The following is a 25,580-nucleotide window of genomic DNA, read 5'->3' as shown; positions in this document are numbered from 1 at the left end:
CGTATAAACAATGAGAAAATTGAATTTGATTCTGAATATTTGTTATTCTTAGGAGCAAGGAATTTTTAATGTCTATGTATCATTTGCTATTTTGAGCAAAAGGATTTTACCTAGCTAGGACGGGTATCAGACGTATGAAATAATCGTATCTTACCTAGGGTAGATCATTTACAACATGTATATGAAATAATTTTACCTTTGCAAGGACAGTGAATATGCAACACATATTTAACATAATTTTATCTACACTAAGACGGGTAATTAAAATACATATATGAAACAATTTCACATAGCTTTGGGGTCCAAAACTGACATTACGCTCTCAAACCCAACCCCCAAAAGAACTTAAAATTAACAATCCTGCTTCTTTCTACCCACCTCTCCAACCCTCACATCATGCCCGGATGATAAAAAATTCAAATAAATAGAGATCACTCCTTCCCCCTATAGAAACTGGCCTAGTAAACTTTCATAGTAAACCAACAATATGCATTAATCTAATTTTAAGATCGTAAACTGTTTTAGCCATATCCGGAATCGACCTCACAAATAAAGTAATTTTGAGATAGAAAATTGTTTAAGCCATTTCTGGTACAAACTTTATCTTTTACCACCCTCATTTAATCCAGAGTGACGGTGATTATTCTCATTCAATATAGGGCAATGCCAGGAATTCTAATAGATATTTCCATCAATATCCTTCAATCCCAAGTGACGCCAGGGATATTGCTAGTATATTTTCTAACCTATCTTATTCAATCTTGAACAATGCCGGGTATTCTGCTAGTGTATATGTGCAGTCATCTTATACAATCCCGAGTGACATCAAGTATTTGTATTTGTACCTATCTTATTCAATCCCAGGTATTCTGTTAGTATTTATTTGAACCTGCCTCATAAAATTTAGGACGATGCCTGGTACTCTGCTAATATGTATTTCCATGTGTCTCATTCAATCCCAAGTGATGCCAGATATTTTGCTAGTATATATTCTAACCTACATTATTCAATCCAGGGCAACGCCGGGTATTCTGCTAGTATATATCGCCATCAATCTCCTTAAATCCTGGGCAACGCAAGAAATTCTGCTAGTATATATTTCATTCAATCTCAGACAACGCCAGGTATTCTGCTAGTATATATTTGCATCTATCATTCAATCCCAGGCGCCCGTGTATTCTGCTAGCATTCATTTGCATGTATCTCATTCAATCCTGGGTTGCTCTGGGTATTCTGCTAGTATATATTCGTGTATCTCGTTGAATCTATGATTTAACCCACATTATCACCCGCTCTTACTAAAATAAAAACTTTCATACATTGTCTGGGCTGTTTATTTCATTACACACTCACCAATAAAGTAACTTGCATTTCATTATTTTGCATAATTCTTGGATATGTTACTAATTTCTACCATTTTTATGATTTTACCCACATTATCGCCTCCTATTACTAAAACAATGACAGACATTATCTGGGCTGTTTATTTCATTAAAAACACATTAATCATAACTTGCATTTCATAATTTTTCATTATTCTTGAATAGGTTACTAATTCGGACAATTTCTCTTGATTTAACCCACATAATTGCTCCCCTCTTACTAAAAAAAAAAAAAAAAATAACTTGGACACATTCATTAGGCTGTTTATTTCATTGCAAAAACAGCAATCAAATAAGTCGCATTTCATCATTTTTACATTACAAACACACCAATAAATAGTCATGTTTACTCGTAAATGGTTTCTGCGATTTCCAGGACTGTCTTCATATCCTCACTATACTGTTAAAAATATACATGAAATATTCCCAAGTAGTTACCCATCTGGTAATGACCAAGTTCAGTGTTGCTTAACTTTGGTGATCTACAAGCATTTCGTATTCCCAAGTAGTCACCCATCTAAATGACCTAACACATTGTTGCTTAACTTTAGTGATCTGGCCAGGCTCATTGTTGCTTAACGTTTCTAAGCTATATAAAGTAGCTTGTATTCACAAGTAGTCACTCATTGATCTACATAAAGAATTTTGTATACCAATTGTCACCCATTAAATATTGACCAAGCTAATTGTTGCTGAACTGTTATCTACATAAAGCATTTTGTATTCCAAATTAGTCACTCATCTGATAATGGGCAGGTTCATTGTTGCTTAACTTTGGTAAGCTACATACAGAAATTTGTATTCCCAACTAGTACCTGTTTTAAAATGACCACAATAAAGTTGCTTAACTTTAGTGATCGATATAAAGAATTTTGTACTCCCAAATAGTTACCCATCCGATAATAACCAAGCTAATTGTTTAACTTTGGTGATCTAAATAAGCATTTGGTAATCCCAAGTAGTTACCCGTCTAATAATCACCAAGGCCATAAATTTTCTTATCTACAAGGAAAAAAAAAAATTATGTATTCCTACTTAGTTATTTTGTAAGATGGGTGACTATGTAAGAAATGAATAAAAAATATTTAGAATGTCAGTTGGAAAAGAAATATTCAACATTTATAACTTGTAAATAAACTTTAATGAATTAGATGATAATAGTAGCTAATTTCTTTTCGATATTGTAATAGAAGACAAGTGGAAGGATCTATTTCTAGTTTATCTATAATGGCTGACAGATAAAAATACAATAAAGTAGCAACAGCAGTTAATGTTACAGGTAATCTATCCTGACTTTAAGAAAAAAAAAAAAAAACACTAGTTGAAATATGTCTATGCTAGATTTCAACTTTTGAATTTTCTAGAAAGGAAAAGGGCAGAAGTCATTTATTTTGGACAAATTAACCAATGCCACAGATGTGGTTTTCCTACAATGATCTGGAAATGTTGCCCATGTTAACATTTTCGATCAACGATTTAGTCAGATCTGTAAGTTAACAGTGTTCTGTTCATCGAGATAAAAAAAACGAAAATAAATTATCTCTTGCTGATAGAATTATTTTTACTCCAGTGGCAGTAGAGACTTTCACATTTGATTGTTTCTTTGCGTGCTTGACAAGATTGCACCTCTATTAAACAAATCTTTACAAAATATTGTCAAAAGAAGCTAAAGCAGAAACTAGCCCAGGCTACAGGGGAGGGTGATAGGGTTAGTCAGGAACTAGCTAAGCAGAACCTTCTGCGTGAGAATAGCGAGTGTTATGAAGGTCAAGTAGTCAGAGCTATGCTTAGAAAGATGGGCAATGAAGCAGTCAACTCCAACACTGACGCGCGTCATGAAATTTCTAGGCGTAGCTCGGACAAGTACATTGCAAAGGTAAGACATCCGGATGGACGAACCCTGGAATCGACTCTGGAGATCTGCAAGGGTTTGAGAAGCGTTTTATGCGGCAGCCCGATCTTCCAGTCCTTGAGTTTAGCGACTATTTGGCTGACTCTGCGCGGCTAGAGCTGCTAATTGCGAGGGCCAGGTGACGGAGCGGGAGGTTTTTACTGCACTGAAGCAGATCAGCTGTAACAGATCGCCGGGACTCGATGGTCTGCCATACAAACTGTCACTATCCAGCTCCCCTACTCCCCGGGGAGTTGGTCCCCATTTCCCCTTCACTCCCCACAAAAAAAACGGCCTTGTGTCTAATTTGCTTGGTGGGGGAGCAAATAAATACCCTTTTCTTGGCCTTTTGGCGAAGATCAAAGTGTAGTATCTGTTCTGATACATCGTGTGAGGCAGTGCTGTTCTGGCGACACATTCGTGCCCGGAACACCTGACCTCTCAACGTCAATCAAAACTGATTTTTTTTTTTGGGGGGGGGGATTTTACCATACACATTGACTGACCATGGAAACCACAGATACGGGAAGAGAGAAAAAGAAACACCAGGCAAGGAAAGGACGACTCCCCACATGGGGGAGCAACACTCAAAACCAAAGAGGCGCACCGCCCGGACAACATGAAAGCAGGGGGCAGAAGCCCCAAAAGTCTATGCCTAAGAAGCTCCACACGAGGGCAGCTCCCAAAGAGGGAGAATTACCAAGGAGGTAGCCGCCTCAAGAGACATTATGAAGGGGGGTACTCCCAAAGGGAAGCTCCCCAAATAAGGGAGCAGTAATGGACACCAAAGGAAAGCGTGGGAGAACCAACCCTTAAAAGGAAACTTGTCTCACAAAACACCTTCAAGACAGCGAAACGATCTTTTAACCCCACAAAAGACCCCTCGCCCATCATCAGAGGGATCTACATGGGATAAAACCGCTGATAAGAGACTCTCCCACAGGATTATAAAGACTTGTACCTTACCAAGTACAAGGAATATATTGAGGGGAACGTCCTCAAGCCAATACCTGGGGACTGGGAGGCGATGGAGGACAAGGACCTGTTCTTCATCACTTCGGACATGCGGGCAAGTCAGCTCAAGGGGATGAAAAATGACGAAATGGAAGAGCTCCAGAAACTGAATATACCCGCCAAGTATATACACTAGAGGAGCTTCGTGATGTGGGACATACTGCTCCCCAACTAAGATGAAGTAGAAAAGTTCTCATGCACAGAACTTCAATGCGCAGGTATCAAGTTACTGCCAGAGTATCGGGGGAGGAGGAGAATCAGAGTACAAACATTCAATGCTTCTACTGATCTACGCACAGAACTGCTGGGAGCTTTCCTCAGTAATTTTGGAGAGGTGGAACAGATGGACCTGGCACGCTCCAAAAACGGTGTCCACCTGGGAAGTTATACAGTAGCAATGAGAGTCAAAAAGAAAGCTTCCTAGGCATACCAGCAACAATATCTTTCAAGAAAGCCAATATGACAGTGGTGGTTGAGGGTCGGCACCCTCACTGCTGGTTTTGTCTGAAGCAGGGCAACATGGCAAAGAACTGCCCCCAAAAAGCAGTTCCAAGGCAACCTGCGCCACAAATAAACAGTTCCAGCAACAGGGGTGGCAACAGCCACTGAAACTAGGGAATCACCAACATCAGCCCTTGAGTTGGTAAAGCCCAAGGATCAATGGGGTACAGTGGCAGGGCGTAAACGGAAAACACATCTCCACAACCCAACCACCTGCTCAACAGCAGCTACAACAGTCGCAGCCACAATGACAACAGCAGCAACAACAGCGAGACAAGCAGCAGCAACAACCGCCGCAGCATCTAGAGTGGTAGCAACATCAACAACAGGAGCAGCAACAACCAACGGTCCCCACACCAATCGAGACAAGGACCAAGCGGAAAAAAAAAAAAAAACTGCTCCTCTGAGGATGAATCAGCTAATGAGAGGAAGAACCCAACCTCACCACTCTCCGGTTCAGTCGAAATGTAGAAAAAAATGAAAAACGAAAAAGGGAAGAAAAGGTGGGCCCCCCCACTCCCTGTGAGCATACACCACCCCAAACAGAAACTCACTTCCACCTCCAAATCACACTACACCAGACACTAATGCAGACTGAGCCACCACCCCAAAAAGAGAAGAGTGAACCCAGAAGGGGCCGAGACCCTTCAGCTTCTCCCACTCACAAACCTACTGCATCAGAGACTCTTCCCCTTGAAATGAGGGAGAAACTGTCTTATAGACCCCCGTGGCAATGGATTTACACCACCGACAAATAATTTAAAACCGTTGGATTGCCAACAGATAGGGGGAAAGACATTAATGTCCCCTCTAATTTCCCGGACACCCCACTGCTAACAACTTTCGTCAGGCTTCCAGAGGCCTGCAAGACAAACTTGTGGACAATGCTGGAGGCTGCTGAAGGGGCTGTTCCAGGAATTGAATGGATTAGGAAAGATGACTCTTCCCTTGAGGAACTCTCAAAACAATGCAAGGGAGGGGTCCCAGTGTTGGTTCATCTGTCACTCTAGAGTGCCCTTAAATTGACTTTCCCTTTGGACATTGATGGCATTGTGAGAGAAGGTCAGGATATGAAAAACCTGACCACCTTGTGCATTGCTGGGCAACTCGCCTCCATCACGACCTCTTGTCTCTTGGAATCGATGTGGCTGCGATTCAGGAGACGCATTTCATTTCTTCTGTGGACTGTCAGGTGCTGGCGCGAGATTTTGAGGTTTTCTCAGCATATGGCAGCCCACGGGGGAAGGGAGTCTCCTTGCTGGTTAAACGTGCCCTGTCCACGACGGTTGACATTCATAGGGATGCGGAGGGCAGGCTGGTCATAAAAGATTCTGTGTTTAGGGTGGTCGTGGTTCATGCGTCCAGCACTGCTCATCAGAGGGTCTCATTCTTCAGTCAGCTCGATGCGTTTGTAGATTGTCAGAAGCGGGTAGTGCTAATGGGGGATTGGAACGCCATCTTAGACCCCAGGATAGATAAGGTAGGAGGCGAAGCTAGAGGGCTGGAGAGGTGTGAGTCCAGCATGACTGATCCGATGGCTAGATGCGATCTGGTAGATAGATTTTGGGTTGAGTGTCCGGGGTGGGAGATATGGACGTGGACCAATAGCGTTCCCTCCTATCCAAACACCTATTTGGACAGGATGTTAGTTAGGAAAGGCGAAGTAGACTTCCTATCCTGTCCTACGTTCACATGGCAAGGCCAGACAGACAAACTAGTTATGGCCCAGCTGAAGCTAGGAAATAGGCCTAAGTTAGCGGGGTACTGGAAGTTAAACACCTCCCTTCTGGAGATACAAGACCTCCAAGATCAGTTAAGAGAACTAATTAAAAAGGCACTAGTAGGGGTGGTTACCGGGAGTAAGTGGTGGTTAAGTCTCAAAGCCAAGATCAGAAGCTTCTCCGTCAAGTATGCCCAGTGCCTCGCATTAGATAAGGCCAAGACGAAGCAGCTAGAGCAGAAACTAGCCCAGGCTATGGGGGAGGGTGATAGGGTTAGTCAAAACTAGCTAAGCAGGACTTTCTACACAAGACTAACGAGTGTTATGAAGTAGTTAGAGCTAGACTTAGAAAGATAGGTAGCGAAGCAGTCAACTCCAAGACTGACACGCGTCATGAAAGGCGTAGCTCGGACAAGTACATTGCAAAGGTAAGACATCCAGATGGATGCACTCTGGAATCGACTCGGGAAATCTGCAAGGGTTTTCGAGAACATTTCGAGGAGCGTTTTAAGCAGCAACCTGATCTTCCAGTCATTGAGTTTAGCGACTATTTGGCTGACTCTCGGCGGCTAGAGCGGCTAGTTGCAAGGGCCGGGTGATGGAGCTGGAGGTTGTTACTGCACTGAAGCAGGTCAGCTGTGACAGATCGCCGGGACTCGATGGTCTGCCATACGAACTGTATTTGAGGCTGTCGCCCATGTTTCTGCCTCTGACGGATGTGTTCAACCATTGGTTTGCTCAGGGATCCATCCCAGGGCAAGTCACGAAGGGAGTGATCACATTGCTGAGGAAAGGTGACTGGCATGGTGGGGAAGAGTTAGACGATTACAGGCCCATAACTCTGCTAAACACAGAGTTGAAGATTTTGGCCAAGGTCCTGTCAAATCAGCTTCAGGTTACCGGCGAGTTGGTTGAATCAGAACAGAACTACGCTGTGAAGAGGGGATCGATTCAGAACAACTTGCACCTGATATGCACGACCTTAGAGGGAGGCATAGATGACAAGGAAGCCGCACTAATCAACTTAGATCAGTCCAAAGCTTTCGATACGGTCGACCATCGTTTCTTGGTATCTGTCTTAGAGGCCGCCGGTTTTAAACCGGACTTTTGCAAGTGGATCTCCGCAATGTATCAAAAGCCCACGGCTGTCGTGCAAGTTAACGGAAAGTGCTCAAAACCCTTTATCTCTTGGTCGGTCCGTCAGGGTTGTCCGCTGTCGCCCCTGCTTTATGTCCTGGCCTTGGATCCTCTGCTCCGCAAGCCGAGACGTGGGGATGCAAATTCGGCCCTGCGCGGAATGGCTCTGCCTGGCGGCTCAGCTGCCAAGGTATCCACACTCGCCGATAATGTCACGGTCTTTGTGTCTAGCTCCAGAGACACTGAGATCGTATTGGAGGCAACGCACACCTCCCGGCACCCTTCAGCTGGACGGATGGCCCGGTTCAGATCCTTGGCATGTGGTTTTGACCGGGTCTTCAGCTTGATAAGAATTGATCAGAGGTACAGTCAAAGGTGGAGGCTGCGGTCAACTCGTGGCTTCCTAGGAAACTTTCCTTAGAAGGTAGAGCCAAGGCGTGTGCCACATACTTCTTCCCTCTCATCCTTTACCGACTGGCCGTACTTCCCCTGCCTGCACAACACCTAAAAGCTCTTGTCAAACTCTTGTCCTCGTTCCTTTGGGACAGAAGACACTGGATGAGCAGACAGGTCTGCATTCAACGTCGGTGTGAGGGAGGTTTGGGAATGCCGGACTTTAAGTGTCATCGAGACGCTGACCTTCTCGAGTCACTACCTTCAAGAGGAGCAACCATGGCACCCCGCAATTACTGCCACGTTTCCCCGACCTCATTCGACCCCTCTATCGAGAGGGGTCACAGGCCGCGGAGAGATTCAGCCTTCCTGAAAGTGCCGAGTCGCGCTAAAACAACTACCAAGGTCCAGCGACCTTGTGACTGCTACCCGTAGGGAACTCCACAGGAATCTAGGGGGGGGGGGGGGGGCGCCGACGACCCGCTATGCGCACGTTTGGGTTGTCAGTGTGAGATCTGCTCCGCGTGGAGTTGGGTACCAGGTTCGAGTCATCTGAATAATTCGGAGTTCTGACCTGGCGATTGACTCGAAATACACTTCCACTTAACATACAACGCAGTTGTGTTTTTTTTTTGGAGTCACCTGCTTGTCCCCGTTGTGGAACAGCCGTAGAGACGACTGATTACGCTTTCTTCGATTGCCACAAACTTCGCCAGTACTGGTCATATGTCAGCAAGGTGACAGCTCGCATCGATCCCGAGCATTCTTGCCAGATTACCATATCCAATGTCGTTGACAACGTGAGGCTGCCGTGGGACAGGGAAAGACAAATGGTCTACATTACGATCCTGGCAGTGGCAAGAACGATTTGGATGTCGCGTCTGTAATGTGGCCAGGGGGGGGGGGGCGTTGTCTTGTCTTTTTCTGATCAGGATCTGATTGCTTTCTTTAAACACCAACTACGGGTGAAGATCAGATGTGATAGAAGGCTGCATCGCACAGCATTTGACAGAGGATGGATACATGTAGCAAGTCTGTATGAAAAGGGGCCAAATTTGAATACGTATTCCCCGCCTAGGTGTGGAACGCGCAGTTCCATCAAGTGTAATTTTATCCTTAGCCTCTTTGCTAGCTGAGTGAGTGCTCCGCCACCACCGATTAGGAAACCTTCAAGATACCCACCCACCACCTAATTGCAATTTTTTTTCTTTTCACCCCTCTGAATTTCACCCATCTTGAAGAGAAAGAAATCAATCACTAACCCCCCAAAATTCCCTTTTCATTTCATCCCATCTAGAGAGCATCCCCACTTAGAGACTGGCCTGCAGGAGCTCAGGTTCCTTTACAAACCAAAGTGGAACGGGTAGTCTATCAACTAGATGGGGTTGGGAGGGCCCTACTAATCACTACTGGAATCCCCCCCCTCCCCGCCACAAATGAATTATTGTATTACCTTTGTTATCTTTTGTTTTTATACGCTAATAAAAAGGGTTTTAAAAATTGGGTGCTAAGTAAGACGTCCCCAAGTATGAAAGGGTGAATGCGGTATTATGGTAAAGATTCTAGCTAAGAGAAAGATTTAGTTTTAGAGTGACAAGGATGACCAACGACCCCCATTTTGAGTTGGCCTGTGCCTAAGTTTCGTTCATGTTCATTTTTTCCTGAATAAAAGATTTAATATCTTAAAGTGTAGTATCTGTTCTTACATGCTGTACTTATGTTTGTAAGTGATATAAAGTGGGGGATCACTTTTCTGTATTAATTTATTGTAAAATGATCACCCACTTTACAACCAGTCAGTCTCAAAGCCATTCAAGTCATTCTCCAGATCATTCAAGTTGTTTTTTAAGCATTCAAGTCATTCTTAAGGTCATTCAATTCATCCTTAAGTTCATTCTAAGTCATTTACTTTATTTAAGTTATTTCAGCCCATTTTCCGGTCATTTTAGTTTATCTAAGAATTTCATGTCAATCCTACATTCACTCATTACACGAGAGCACGTGACTAATGGCTATCGGGCTTGTTTACATAAACATTTACATATCGCTACATAGGCATGAATACATTTTAGTCAGCTAGTTGTAAATAACTATAGACTTTCACAAAAGCCAAATCCTGACGAAGTCTAATTATATATTTTCTCTAAAGATACGTTAATAAGGTATGCACACACAAGAGAATTCATTTTCGGAAAGTTTTATTATTGGTCACAACCTTGCATACAATCGTTTCAGCCCCCCCCCCCCAGTGTTGGCATATAATATAACCGTTAATCAAATTATAATTTGCACAACTTGGCCATCATCATTGATTAGAAAAAACAAAAACTAAAAATATTTTAAGTTTCAAGAAAATATTTATATTAGAGCTATCTAAATGTTATTTATTCATATAAAAAATCACTGCCCCAAATAGTTTAATTACATACAAACTATATGTTTATATAAAATGGGTTATAAGAGAGATAGATATTTAAATGAGTGGGGTCACCAACAATCGTAATGTTTTTATACTTATTTCATATTTTCATTTTTTTAAAATACTTGAATTTAAGGCATTTTGGGCCTTCTAAAATGTTTTGTTTTTAAACGTCCTCTTCAGAAAGAGGAATATTCAAAATGTGAAATATTTAAAATTTAGAATAGAATTTTCTGGAAACGCTTAAAAATCTTCCTTCTTGTGAATATCTGTCATCAAAATGTTCAGCAAAAATGCTATTCTCCATTTTAAATATTTTACAAATTTTGTGAAGAGGACACTTTAAAAAAACATGAGAAAGTCTGAAATGCGTTAAATTAATGACTCAATTATACTACTACTACTATAGACATTTTCTCACCTAAAAGTTGAATACAATCTATACTACAGACTCGATTGGACAAATTCAACAATTTCAGCCAATCAAAAAGCGAGAAAGTTCACTGTACTTCAGCACGTACTATAAAAACCCAAACAACTTTTTCTGTTCTTTCAAAGACAACATGTGCATTTTCTGCATATGTAAAATTACAAATATTAAACAAAATAAATTTGGCACAAGGCCAACTCCAAAAAATGGGGAGAGGGCGTCTGTAGTCATCCTTGTACCTTTTTATTTGTCCAAGGCGTATCCCTAGCTAAAGTTTTCACTCGCAACAATCACTTCAGGAGCTTTCCTACTTACTGTTCCCAAATCAAAGTTTTTTTTATGACAGAAAAGACTGATCGTTTTTTTATGAACAAATTCAACAGAAGTAGAAAAAGTTTCATGGGAGGGGAAGGGGGGGGATGTAAAAAAAAAAAAAAAAAAAAGCTGTTAGGACCCTCCCAACCCTCGCTAGATGGCAGACTGCTAACTGTTTTCCGGCTTAATGAAGGCTGAAAACCTGCAGGTCGATCACTATGGGATTTGAAAAACTAAGTTTGGGACAAAAAGATGGGGGTGCACTCAAAGTTTGGGGTAAAAGAGCCGGGGTAGGGGGGGGTGAAAAAGAGGTGGGCAACTTTGAGTTCTATCAGGAGAGAAGGAGACCATTCACTCGGCTAGTTAAGGGAAACAAGGTTAACCTTATTGGAACTGGAGTCCAGCAAGACTAGAAGCCACACGCATTATGCCTAGGCAAGGAATACATACTAACTTAGTTCCTCTTTGTATGCACAAGCTCACTGCTTTAATTCATAGTCTTTCAAAAACCGTAGGATGTAATCTCTTCTGATCAGTCTTCATCTTGACCTTCAATTGGTGTTTAAAGAACACGACCAGATACTGATCTGCCCAAGATTCAACCCTACACTTCTCATTCAGTCTCAACATCCACAACCATTCTGGCTACAGTCAGGATCGCGAGAAACCAGTTTCTCCCCGTTCCATGGTGACCTGACATTGTGCACGACCAAGGGTATGTTCAGCAGGTGAGGATGCTCGGGATTGATGCGAGCTGTCACCTCGTTGACATACATCCAGTACCAACAGAGTTCACTGCAATTGAACAAACCGTGCTCTGGTGTTTCTTCTAAGGTCCTGGAGTGAGGGCACTCATGTGAACTCAGTTTGGCACTGCGTTGTATGGTGTTGAGGGGCAATGCATTTGGAGACAGCTGTCATCTCAGGGAGAATTCAGAGTTGTTCATTATTCGCATGCCTGACACCCACCTCCAATGGGAGAGGATCTCCTGACAACCCAGGACGAGCAGGTCAGCGGTGACTCCCCCTGACTAATTCCTAATAGAGTTAGTTTCTTGAAGCCTGCAAAAGATAGGTCACTGGACCTAGAAAGCCTCTTGAGCAGGGCTTGACATTGAGAAATTGCGTGTCACCCCACAGCCTCTGACATGCTTCAACTGTGGTTGAGGATGAGAGCAGGAAAGGCAGCCTCAACCATGAGGTCCCAAGCAGAAGGTTCAACTCAGGAAGGCCAGCCTTTTGGCATTGCGATGACACTTCAAGTCGAGCATTCCTAAGCCTACCTCACAAGGACGTTAATCTAGCTGAGCTCCTTAGGTAAGGAGGGCGAAGAGCATCTTGAAAAGCAGCACACATAGCAAAAGATTTGCAGACTTCTAAACACATGTACATACAAGTTAATAGGCGCACTTACAAAATAAAAGCACACTAATACGCACATATCTATTTATACATGAAAATTCACACGGTGCCAGCGGAAACAGAATTTCTCGAAAAAAAAAAAAAAAAAAAAAAAAAAAAAAAAAAAACTATAAACTGAAAGTTCAAATTTTTTTTTTAATCCATTCTTTACAAACACTATCTTGCATTGTCTTATGTCGTCAATGAAAAAAATTTAGTATAGACTCATTCTTTTGATAATGTACTATCAACAACCTTCACTTTATTCTAGCTTTTAAATTCCATTAAAACTTATTTTGTGAGTAAAAATTGTTCAAGCTTTATTTTTGGAATCAAATTTTATGAATAAAAATTTGTAAAAAAAAAAAATTATAGTTACATTTTCATTTTAAGAAATGTATTTGAAATTTTAGAACAAGACAGGCAATTTAAGACAATTTTAAGTAGTATGGAAAGAAATCAAACTAGGTCTGTATAATATTAGGTTGGTGCAAAAACAATATTGTTTTCTCACATTACATTTATATGACTAGTGAGGGTGCCCAGCGTTGCCCAGGTGTGTGTAGTAAGGATCCCCCCCCACAAAGTGGTAGTAGGGGAGGAATCCAAACAGTAGGCAGCCCGGGTGGAAAGGTGTTAAGAAAAACAAGTGATAGTGCGCAGGCAGGTTCGAACCTGTAATGCGAAAAAAAAAAAAATGACATCTTAGCCAATGTTTCCATGGCATGACCGAAAGTTCCGAAAGTTAAAATTAAGTATAGTCAATCCAACCAAGGCAATGACACCGAAAATGTTGACGCAAAAACTGACCCTTCCTTGTAAAAAAACTGTTCAGTTGAGGGTGATGGAATTAATGTTTTTGATAAATTTTTTAATATTTGTTGTCCGAATGATCAAACAATACTGATCTGGTCAGGATCCATCACATGTTGAAAGTTTTTGGCAAACATACACATTTTTCCTTTGTGTTTGTAGGTGTGTGGAGAAAAAAAAAAAAAGTGGTAGTAGGCAGACAAGCTTGAACCTGTGACATGAAGCTGGAAAAGAAAATGAAAGAAAACCCCGAGATCTTACCGCTATGCTATGTGACAGGAATTGCAAAGTGTTCAAATTTAGCGATGTCAATCAAAAAGTTAATTTGCAGAAATTAATAGTTAAGTGAAGGAGTTAACGCAGGCGCAGGAATGAACGTCTGGTTTGAGATCAGTCAAGCTTCCTGCCGTTATATTTGTTTTCCCACGATGTTGGGAAAACCAGCTCCCTCTAAAAAGGGGGAACTCTGACAGCGTCCAAATGAATAGCAATTGTCCGATATGAAGGGTCCCCCTCCCCACACACACAGTGATCAAAGCTAATTGCCTTTCTGGACGTCCTAGTCGAGAAGGCCAGCGAATGAGTTTGCTTCGATTAGTTTCGCTTTATAAAAAAAAAAAAAAAAAAAAAAAAAAACACGGCATAGTGGGAATTTTTTAAAAGTTGATAATGTAGAGACATCGTCCGTTTTTAAATCGGAGATATAATCAAGGAAACTTCTAAATGTAACCGACACGCGACCCCCCCCCACAAAAAAAACTTTCGTGGACATACGTGTGCAGCCGTTCTGCTTTATATATTCTTAATTCACAAATTGTGTATTTTATTTTCTTCCTTTGAAGATTGTAACGCTATGTATGGGGCAGCCAAACCAGCTGCCAACATTGCCCTGCTTTTTATTGAAACCAACCGTGAGCTCTTTTTAGTATCCTTGTTGTTCCCTTAAATGCAATTATCTGGATCTCTTTTGCACCAGGAAAATTAGGTAGGTAAGACTTCAGGTTCTTCATAAGCCCTGTCTGTGGCACCTATGATAACTGGTATGATTGATGTGTGTGTGTATGTCTGCATGTCTTGCAAAAAAACTTTAGACACTGACGAGATCGGGATCATTTTAAAGCTCGACCCTTAATTTCAACGGTTCAGAACTTCCGGTTGGACGATGGAGCATCAGTAATACGTCAGATTTTCTTTTACTCCCCCACCTTCGCGGGTTTGAGTCTGCCTGCATTATTTTTACACCAACCTAATACAATTGAACCGGATTTAAAAAAAAAAAAAAAAAATTGTCAGACCTGTTTTATTTACATTAAGTGTATTGAATAAGTTTGGAATTAATTCCATATATTATAAAAATAACACCTGAAATTCAATAAATATTTAGCAGTTTCAGGGTCTGCCAAACGATTGTGAAAAATCGACCACATGTTCCGTGATGTCAGATTTGTGTTAACTATACGAACTATGGAAAAGCAGAAGCGACTTAATGATTTTTTTTAAGACCTTAGTTTATCTTCTTCAAACTGCAATTCACTGGTCAACAAATTTTTATTTTTTTTCTTTGGCAGACCATCTAGGAGTGTTTTCTGGGGTTTTGAAGGTCGCTGATTACGAATATAACATTGGTTTTGCCAGATTGGCTCTAGTTTAGAAGATACTGATAGCCCCAAATAAGCCTAAACTGCTAAAATTCTCCCTGAAATACTTCAATATAGAAGCAGTAAATAATAATTTTCTGATATTATTGAATCATTATAATGATTATGTATATATTGAAGTATTTCAGGGAGAATTTTTATATAATTATTTATATAGGGAGAATTTTTATATAATTATATACTGTAATTACTTAATAACATGTTCCATAAATATAGTTGCAGTATAAATTAAACAGTAATTAAGAATTTTCTTTTTAATTCCACAGTTGAAAATGAGTTCCAGAGAGAAAATGAGTTCTTCTAGAAGATGTTGCAGATATGAACCGGATGTCTTTTGTTACATCTGTGGGCAGTATATGATGGCACAACAAAAGAGGAATATTACAGACTTTGTTAAGAGGGCGTACAAAGCATACTTCGATATGATACTTGGTGACCAAGACAAGTCTTGGGCCCCACATATGGTGTGCAAAACCTGTGTAGAAAGTCTCTGCGGTTTGACCAACGGTAAGCTGAAGTTGAAGCTTGCTGTACCAATGGTGTGGAGAGAGCCTAACAATCATTGTTTGTGGGATAGCAGAGCAAGAATCCAGCACTGGAGAAGGGAGAACTGGCCAGAACGAGAAAGTGTCGAAGTCGGCACAGCCAACGTCATCAATGAGCCTTTGGTACCCAGGGATAGAATCATCTTCCCTCCATTGCACATAAAACTAGGGCTCATGAACAGTTTGTTAAGGCGTTGAACAAGGATGGGGATTGCTTCAAGTACATATGCAGGCAATTTTCAGGTCTTTCCATCGAAAAAGCTAAAGGTGGCATCTTCGATGGACCTCAGATTCGAACGCTCATGAGGGATTCTGACTTCACTAATCATATGAACACGGTTGAGTTAAATGCTTGGGTGTCCTTCACAGATGTAGTGACAAACTTTTTGGGAAATCACAAAGCTGACAATTACAAGCAATTGGTCCGTAAGATGCTTACTGCATACGGAAAACTAGGGGCAAATATGAGCATTAAAGTTCATTTCTTGTTTAGCCACCTCGACATATTTCCTGGTAATCTTGGTGATTACAGTGAGGAGCAGGGAGAGAGATTCCATCAAGACATCAAAACAATGGAAGAGAGGTATCAAGGCAAATGGGATGAGCACATGATGGCAGACTACTGCTGGAACCTTTTGAGAGACTGCCCAAAAGTTGCTCACAAGCGAAAATCGTATAAACATCAATTTTAGTTTTGTGAATAAAATATTGTTTTGTGTGTTCATTGTAACTAAGAATCTAGTGTATAATGCTTTGCATTAATTTATGATATATAACTGATTATGTAAATGTTTTTTTTTCACTTGGAGAATTAAAATTCAGCAAATTTTTAGCAAATTTTTTGTATATCCTCGAAATCTATGAAAAGTGCTCAGTTATAAGATAAATGAAATGATGTTATATCTAACTTAACTTGTTAGATTGAGATTTTACACTGTCTTTGTGATTTAAGATTATCATAAAAATCAATATCTGACATTTATGCACTATTTAGCCGTTTTTTTGTACGTTTAGCTATGGTCGCGAATGGGTGATTTCAGACAAACGACCCCCTGTGATATCTCAAAAACTAGAGCCAATTTGAAAAAACTAATGTCAGATTCGGATTCAGCGCCCTTGAAAACCCCAGAAACCAGTCTTACTTTGCCTGCCAAAAATATTGTGTTGACCAGTGAATTAATCTGTTATAGTTTTGTTAGGTTTTAAGATTCAGTTTAACGATTAATAATATTATAAACATGTGTATATTAAATATGAAATACGGTTTTACTGAATGTTAATTTATCATATATATCCAATCCCGAAGTTTCAGAGGAATCAGAGGGGGAGGGGTCTGTCTGAACGGTAGGTATCCCCAAAACAATGTGAAAAACGAAGCGCATGTTCCCGTGACGTCAGACTTGTGTTAACTATACGAACTATGGAAAAGCAGAAGCGACTTAATGATTTTTTTAAAACCTTTGTTTATCTTCAAACTGCAATTAATAATTAATCTTTGTTATAATTTTGTTAGGTTTTAAGATTTACAGTTCAATAATATAAACATTTGTATATTTTTGAAATATGAAATACGGTTTTACTGAATGTCCATTTTTGGTTACCTACGGGGTAACATTTTGTTCGGTAAAAAGAGATAAACAAAATATGAGGGGGGGAGGGGCCTACAAAATGCTTAATACTTGTGCAATAATATTAAGCAAATTGGTTTTAATCTGGCGATAAAATAGCTGACAAGAGTCGTGTTAAAGATTTAAACAATTAAAAATCTATGTTGTAACAAAACATTTTGAAATAGAACTTTAATCATTTTAATCTTAAAAAATTAATGAAGTTTGTTTTTCTTAGCAATTCAACTGATTAAAGTATTTTAATTCGAAAAAAAAAAAAAAAAAAAAAAAGCTATTAAACAAACAAAAAAAAACAGGTAAATATTCAGATACGTTACAACAGAACACCGACAACTCTAATTTGGTTTTTCAGGGGTAATCGAGGTCGCTGACACTGAATTTACCGTTTGCATGGTAGATATTTATTTGCTGCCCACCTCAGCAAAATGTGGCACAAGGCCGGAAAGTGGGAACCCCGCAGGCTCCCCTAAAGGAGGGGCACTCCTGCAATTTTAAAAATTGCCTGAGTAACCCCGTCGGCATTCCCCGGTCGGGGCGCCTCAGGCAGCAAGCAATAAACTTGCCCCACCGGAAAGCCCGGTGGCAAGGCCTGGGAGGGTGGACCTCCTAGGTATTACCCAGGCGGTGTACCTCAGTCCAACAGGTGCTGGGCCGGTTCCCGGCCCCTCACCTGTTGGGCTGAGTGTCAAGTGACGAATCCTTGACTGGTACTAACTACCCTGTCTCCCAGCAGCCGAAGCCCGAAGCCGCTAGGAGACATCCCATCATAAGAGGCTTATAATGGGACCGTTTGCATGGTATTAACCCACGAACTACTTTCCGCCCTTTTACAGCTTCCGTTTACGCTACGCGCGCACGCGTGGCAGCATAAACGACGGCTGCTTCCACCTAACAAACTACCTTCTCACATGGCAGTACCAATTTTCCGCGGAAAATTTAAAATTAGGTGAAAAAGAGATAAAGCAAGAAAGGAAAAGCACATCAAGTTGTGTGTGTGTGTAGGGGGGGGAATTTAATTTTTTTTTTTTTCCAGAACAGTTTTCAAAAATACATTATAGAACTTCGGGTGGAAAACTTAAAATTAGTTGAAAAAGAAATAAAAGAAAAGGAAAACACTCCAGTTTGGGAGAGGCGGGGGGTGATTTCTTTTCCTGGAACAGAATTTTCAAATAGTAACGTACCGACATTTACTGATTAGAACACATTTAACATTTTTCGGAGAGTTTACCGTTTACATTGGGGGTGCGAGCGGAGAGGAGGGTGTAGTGTTGGGGCACGTGTGCTCCAACACTACACCCACCCCCGCTCGCACCCTAATGTAAACGGTAAAATCTTCGAAAAATGTTAAATGTGTTCTGGTAAATGTCGGTGCGTTACTGCGTTACTTACGGAAAAACGGTTAACTAAACTGCAGAAGCACCTATTAAGCCACATAAGTTCTATAAATCCCTCCCGCGAAAAAAAAAAAAAGTTTGGTGCTTATGCTTTCGTAAACCGCATTAAAAACTACGTGAGAAAAAAGTCCCAATTTGTTGTACTAATTGTAAGTCATTCAAAAAAGTCAGTCCGTAATTTTTTTTTCCACCCAAAAAGTGCTATAATGTACTTTTTGAAAACTTGAAAATTCTATGTTCCAGGAAAAAACAAACAATTAAATTCCCCCCTCCTCCTACCCAACTTGGAGTACTTTTATTTTCATGAATTTATTTCTTTTTCAGCTAATTTTAAATTTTCCGCGGAAGATTGGTACGCCATGTGAGAAGGCAGTTTGCTAGGTGAAGCAAGTCGTTGTTTATGCTGCCGCACGCGCATATCGTAAACGGAAGCTAGTATTTCGTGGGTTAATACCATGCAAACGGTAAATTTGCCCCCGGTTTGAGTATCAGATTCGTTGTCAGCGACCTCAATTACCCCCTAACAAAAAAAAAAAAAAAAAATTTACAGTGGTCGGTGTTCTATTGTAACGTATTTGAATATTTACCAAAAAACATTAAGTTTAAATCAATTTTTTTAATTGCAACTTTAAGGTAAATTTTTGCGTTAACCTGTACGGATAGGGTCCCGACTCGTTCGGAGGGGGAAAAAATCGTCTGACGTGATCGGTGTCGAGACGAAAAGTTACCCCTTCAAGAAAGTGCCGAGTTGTTTAAAAAAAAAAAAAAACAGTTCAAATAATTAGAACATGGGTTTTACTGTACATATTCGAAAAAGTTGTCACAAAAAATATAGAACAAATGTTAAAGGCAAGATGAGTTACTTTGCTACCTAACTGAATGCTTTTAGTGTTTATATTTAATGTAACATGTTTATTCAACTCGAAAAACAGTTTACCGATGTATTGGAAAATTCAAAATGGCGGCCGACTCTCAGAGATAGTAAGTTTGGGAAAGTTATAAATAAAAAAAGTCAAAATACTGTTAAAAACCGCCGAATATGTCAGCCTATGTCACGGTAACATATTGAACGAGTTTCTAACAGTATTTTGTCTTATTTATAACTCATTTTCCCAAACTTACCGCCTCAAAAGAGAGTCGGGCGCCATTTTAAATTTTCCAATTTACATCGGTAAACACTGTTTTTGAGCTGAATAAACATGTTACATTAAATATAAACACTAAAACATATCCACTTGGATAGAAAAGTAACTTATCGTGCCTTAGTTAGTGTTTATATTGTAACATGTTTGTTCAGCTCGAAAAACAATGTTTACCGATGTATTGGAAAATTTAAAATGGCAGCCGACTCACTTTGAGGAGGTAAGTTTGGGAAAAGGAGTTATAAATAAAAAAAAAAACAGACAAAGTACTGTTAGAAACTAGCTCAACATGTTACCGTGACATAGGCTGACATATTCGGCGAGTTTTTAAATATTGACTGTTTTATTTATAACTCATTTTCCTAAACTTAGCGTCTCAGAGAGTCGGACGCCATTTTGAATTTTCCAATACATCGATAAACACTGTTTTTAGAGCTGAATAAACATGTTACATTAAAAACATATCCAGTTAGGTAGAAAAGTAACTTATCTTGCCTTTGATAACATTTATTTGTTCTGACAACTTTTTCGCATCTATGTGTAGATTAAAACAAACCCAATAATATTAATTTATAATAAAGTTACATTGTGTTATATATCGGGTGGGGTAATTCTGTGGTGAATTTTGGCAGTCCACGTTTCAATATTCGGACACGACGTAAATAATACATCGTGACATGTGACAATCATAAGGGGAGGGGTTATAAGTGTTACATGGGAGTGGGGTGAGACACAAACACATGATCATGACAAAACACCACATGTGTTGTGGGGATTCTTAAAAAAAAAAAAAAAAAAATCACCTGATTTGAATTAAACAGATAAAGTATACAAAACTAAAGTTGTGAATTAAATAAAATTCTCAATGTTCAATGTACACTAACCTCGCCCACCCCACCAGTGCCACCACTAGGGGAAATTTAGACATGGTAGAGTTACAAAAAAAAAAATTTAAATAAAATAAAACATTGTCCTGGGACAAAAATTAAAACTGCTTCCGTCAAGGAAGATTTTTCTTACATTTTGATCCCAGATTGTGTCCGTATTTACTTGCCCACTCCCCAGTGGAGTGGAGTGGGGAGTCTCCCCACACAAGGAGACAGTTAAGTTTTTTAATGTTAGTAAAATACATCTCTCCAAAAGGGGAGCTCTGAATGAAATGGGGATCACAATATAATCAGTATGGACTTCTTTGTGAATACCAGGGGAGGGGAGCTTCAAACAAATTACTGTACTTTGATCTTAGTCGTAAAGCCGAACTAACTTTCGCTATTTTAAACAATAGCATTAAACAAAGATCATTCCGGCGTTTTAAAAGTTAAAAAAAAAAAAAATGTAGAATATACTCTTAATCTCAATTACTATTTATAAAAATTGGAGCTTAAGTTTACCGGTACAAACTATTCAAGTCTAATAAAATACATGTACTTCTAAGTGCATAGCAGTAGGCTGCTTAGTATTTACGGAGACTCTAGAGTCAGTCCCGAAAATGGCCAAAGCAGTTTAAAAATTGATGGCCTTTAGTTAAAGAAAAAAAAAAAAAAAAAAAAGGCAGACGACATTAAGCATGCTTTGGGTTAGAGTTAAGCCCTACTCCGCCCACTCCCCAAAAGCGGGGGGGGGGGTCCAATTGTAAACTGCTTCTGGCATTTCGAGGGCAGACTCGTACGAAATCCATTCTTTACACGTACGAAAATCAGTTCGTGCGCTGATTTCTCTTAAATTCTCCAAGAGAATATTGATTAAACAAGGTTCGAAAGGAAAAAATGAAATTCATGGTTACATTTGTGGAAAAGGGGAATTTCAAAGAAATACCGTGGTTTTGTGCAAGTCAGGTAAATAAAAAAAAACGGGTTTGTATTACTGTACACAGATTCGAAAAAGTTGTCAAACAAATATATAACAAATAAATGTTATCAAAAGCAAGATAAATTACTTTTCTACCAAACTGGATATAATTTTGGTGTTTTTATTCAATTTAACATGTTTATTCAGCTCGAAAACCATACAGTGTTTAGCGATGTATTGGAAAATTCAAAATGGCGGCCGATTCTCTCTTTAACACGGTAAGTTTGGAAAAAGGTGTAATAAATAATAAACTAGACAAAATACTGTTAGAAATTCGCTCAATATATGTTACCGTGACATAAATTCGGTGTTTTTTAATAGTATTTTGTCTAGTTTATTATTTATAACACCTTTTCCTGAACTTACCGTGTTAACGAGAGAATTGGCCGCCATCTTGAATTTTCCAATACATCGGTAAACACTGCATGTTTTTCGAGCTGAATAAACATGTTACATTGAATAAAAACACGAAAATTATATCCAGTTTGGTAGAAAAGTAACTTATCTTGCCTTTGATAACATTTGTTATATATTTGTTTTTTGACAACTTTTTCGAACCTATGTGTACAGTAATACAAACCCCAAAAAACTATTTACAATTAAGTTTTTATTTTAGGAAGCACTGGAAGCAGTTTAATTTTACGGGTTTATTTTCCGATGATTAAAACTTTAGGTACTTTCGCAGAATACGAACCGTGCCGAAATACTATTTAAGAAACCTATTCTTAATACAGTGAGGAGGAGTGCAACTTGCAACTCTTTTCACGTAATTAAAAAGGTGACTACAAACTGAACTTTTAAAAAATGCCCTCATAAAAAAAAAAAAAAAAAAAAAAAATTGCACGGTACGTATTCTGCACAAGTATATAAAAATGTCGAATTTTACAGAAGTAATATTAGCATCTGGGGGAGGGGGCTATATCAATATTGTGACTTTACATAATCGTATAGAATGACGACGCAAAAAATAGTGGACGCTGAAAAACAGACCGTTGAATAACAATTTGATAAGCCAGATCTACAACGTAAGGAAAAATTACCAAAATTCATCTATATTTTTGCTAATAATTTAATGCCCGGTTTATTTAAATGTTGATCAATAAGTTAAACATCTTTGTTTTGTTTTTGAAGCCCCCGCGGCTGTCAATATTGACTCGGTAAAATCCGGCAACTTGTTATAAGCGACTATACGAAATGAAACATCGATTACTAGACAAGAATAATTAGTCATTTAATTTCATACACACACCAATAGATAAGGGTTTGTTTGGGAGGGGGGGCGCTTCTACACTATTGGGACGAAATTTCGGAAATCGTAATACTGAATTTCACATGAAAATGGTATCTATATTCCTCGTATTTTTAAGATTATATCCAAAAATTAAATCGATAAGGTAGAAAATAAAAGAATTTGATGAAAACGATCGTAAGACAAGATGGCAATTTTTACCTGCTAACACGATTAAAGGGTGCTAATGCACTTACTGATCCGCGCTATTTTTTTTAAATCATATTTCGGTATTATTATACAAACACCGTGACAGCGAATTAGTAAAATCTTTTACGTAGTATTCTGTTACGTTTCGGTGTGCTGAACACGAATCTGAAAACTGGGTTAGGGTTAGGGTACATTTTTTTCTACTAATTCGCTGTCACGGTATTTGTATAAATTTACCCATATTTCCAAGTTTAAAGTTTTGTTTTTTATTCAAGTGTAAGGTTAAAGTATAGAATAGGTACAAGACACCCTCCCCATAAGAATGGCGTTTTACATAACGTTATTTCAGCACGGATCAATAAGTGCAGGAGGAGTACCGATTAAAGTTTTGGTTCATAAATCCAATAATATTCAGGTAATTTTAACTGCATTATTTGGAAGCTACCATTGTAACTTAGATTTGACAAAGAAATCAGTTAAAACCATTTGTTTTTTATCTGAAAACATTTATCGACTACAAAATCTCGTCCTAATTCTGCAGAAGCGCAGTTTATTTTTTGGGGGGGGGGGTACGATTAACAAATTTGAGAACGCGGTCAAAAATTCAAATATGTAACAAACTTTATCAATATGGAGAAGTTTTAGTATTTTTACTCACCTTTAAAAAAAAGTCACGATTTAACACCTAAATATTTAAAGTCTTACGTAAGACTTTCAGACCGATTAGTTTTAAATTGAGTAAAACCACTAAACTTTTCCAGGTAGGTAGAAAAGTAACTTATCTTGTATTTGATAATGTTATTTCTTACCACTTTCTCGAATCTGATTTGTAACAGACAGTTCTTAAACTGAAATTTGTGCCTTTCGACTGCGTTAACTTGTTACCAGCTTTTACAGAATCAATATTGTCAACCATAGAAATGGATTTATACACGAATCCCCCCTTATTTTTGGTTTTACTACTTTTAAAAGCAATAAAAAGTTGGAATTTGTATTACTTACGTCTTCAGAAGAGAAATATCATAGTCTCCAACTTTACAACCAGGAGGAGCCGATACTGATCGAGATGGTATCAATAGAAGCATAAACAGGAAGCAATAAAGCAGATTAATTTGTGAATCCGATTTATAAAAAGGACGATCCATAATTACGTGAAAATAGGAAACAACGACCACAACAACGTGCGTGTGTGGAGGTAGAAAGCGCTGAATAATAAATAACCATAAAACAATAACGAAAGTCCCTCCAGACGAAAAATAAGTGAGGCTATTAGTAATAAACTTCCGTATTTGATTCAACCAATGCCGGAATAATCGCCATAAAAAAAAAAAAAAATAGGGTGAGAGTTTCCTTAGAGTGAAAGAGGGGGTGAACAAAAAAAAAAAATGAACTCGACTTTAAGAAAGTTGACAAAACAGATATGCTTTTCCAAGGGCAGATAACTCTCATGGCTTATTTTATAGCCTGTTGCGACGTCGGTGTCTCATGTGACTGTCACATGACATGGATAGGTAGTCACGTGATGTTTACAAAACAGAGCATTAGGAAATACCTCAACAATGGGTTTCCTTTTATTAGGTGGAGGTGGGGGTATAATCGCATAATTTAAATCTTTTGGTTAATTCCAACAGAGACCAGATGGACCAACCAACCTCACCCCCCCCTTCATTTTGAGTTGGCCTTGTGCCTAAATTTTTTGTTCATTTTCCCAATTATATTTTTTTCTTGTGAATAAAAAATTTAATATCTCAAAGTGTAGTATCTGTTCAGTGTTCACTGTTCCGATGCTTTGCTTCGCTTAAGGTAATTTGCCTCGGCCAATGGAGAGGAAACCCTCTATACTGAGATAATTATTATTTTTGGTCCCTACCAGAGTGCCCCTTTTGCCTTATTTTCGAGGAGCTGGTTTAACCCCACATTAAAAACGACCTCGTGTCACATTTTGATTTCATGGGGAAGCAAATAAATACTAATAAGAAATGAGGTAAAATTGTAGATTAACAACCTCCGTTACTTGCAATGAGATTCTACTTTGAAGGAAAGAAAAAAAGAAACAATTATTTCAGAAGTTAGATTGGGGGATCAGTTTCGTATATTGATATCACGTAAAATGATCTATTTTCGGCCCTCTAATTTTTTCGGACAGTTGATTAATTTTTTACCACTAACCATTTGTTCGAGTGACAAGATTGTAAAACCACACGTAATCGTTTAGGGGGTGGATGCAAAGGGTACCGGAAATAAATTATATGTTTCTCATCGTTCGTTATTCTGCCAGTCTTCTGATAATCTCCGAAATTGTTTAATGAAGTATTTACTAAATTTGACTTCCTTTTCAAAAGGTTAGAAACGAGGTCAGCTGAGGTTTTGAAAAACTGATGCATTAGAAGTGCATTCTATCCAACAAATAAATGCCTGATAAGCCCTGTCAGTATTCCCTCATAGGTGTACCACCGGTTTTATGAAGAAAATGGACCGTACTGAAATAATAAAGTTATTTAAAACTCCACA

The 25,580-nt window shown here is 39.1% G+C and overlaps 1 protein-coding gene across 3 annotated transcripts in view; it reads right to left on the bottom strand.

Annotated features, from left to right (window-relative positions):
* LOC145291983 (cation-independent mannose-6-phosphate receptor-like) overlaps window positions 1-25,124 on the bottom strand; it is a 268,904-nt gene extending 243,780 nt beyond the window's left edge. For all 3 annotated transcript variants that reach the window (XM_080137940.1, XM_080137937.1, XM_080137939.1), the window contains exon 1: window positions 24,072-25,124. In XM_080137940.1, coding sequence (XP_079994066.1) covers window positions 24,072-24,214 — 143 coding nt within the window. In that variant the 5' untranslated portion in view covers window positions 24,215-25,124. The remainder of the gene's footprint in view (window positions 1-24,071) is intronic.
* Between the last annotated feature and the right edge of the window lie 456 nt (window positions 25,125-25,580).

Source organism: Euprymna scolopes, chromosome 13 (assembly GCF_053919585.1).
Source record: "Euprymna scolopes isolate OS-2025 chromosome 13, ASM5391958v1, whole genome shotgun sequence".
Taxonomy (NCBI): Eukaryota; Metazoa; Mollusca; class Cephalopoda; order Sepiida; family Sepiolidae; genus Euprymna; species Euprymna scolopes.
The sequence above is the reverse complement of the archived record's forward strand: the minus strand, read 5'-3'. Positions and strand labels throughout refer to the sequence as shown.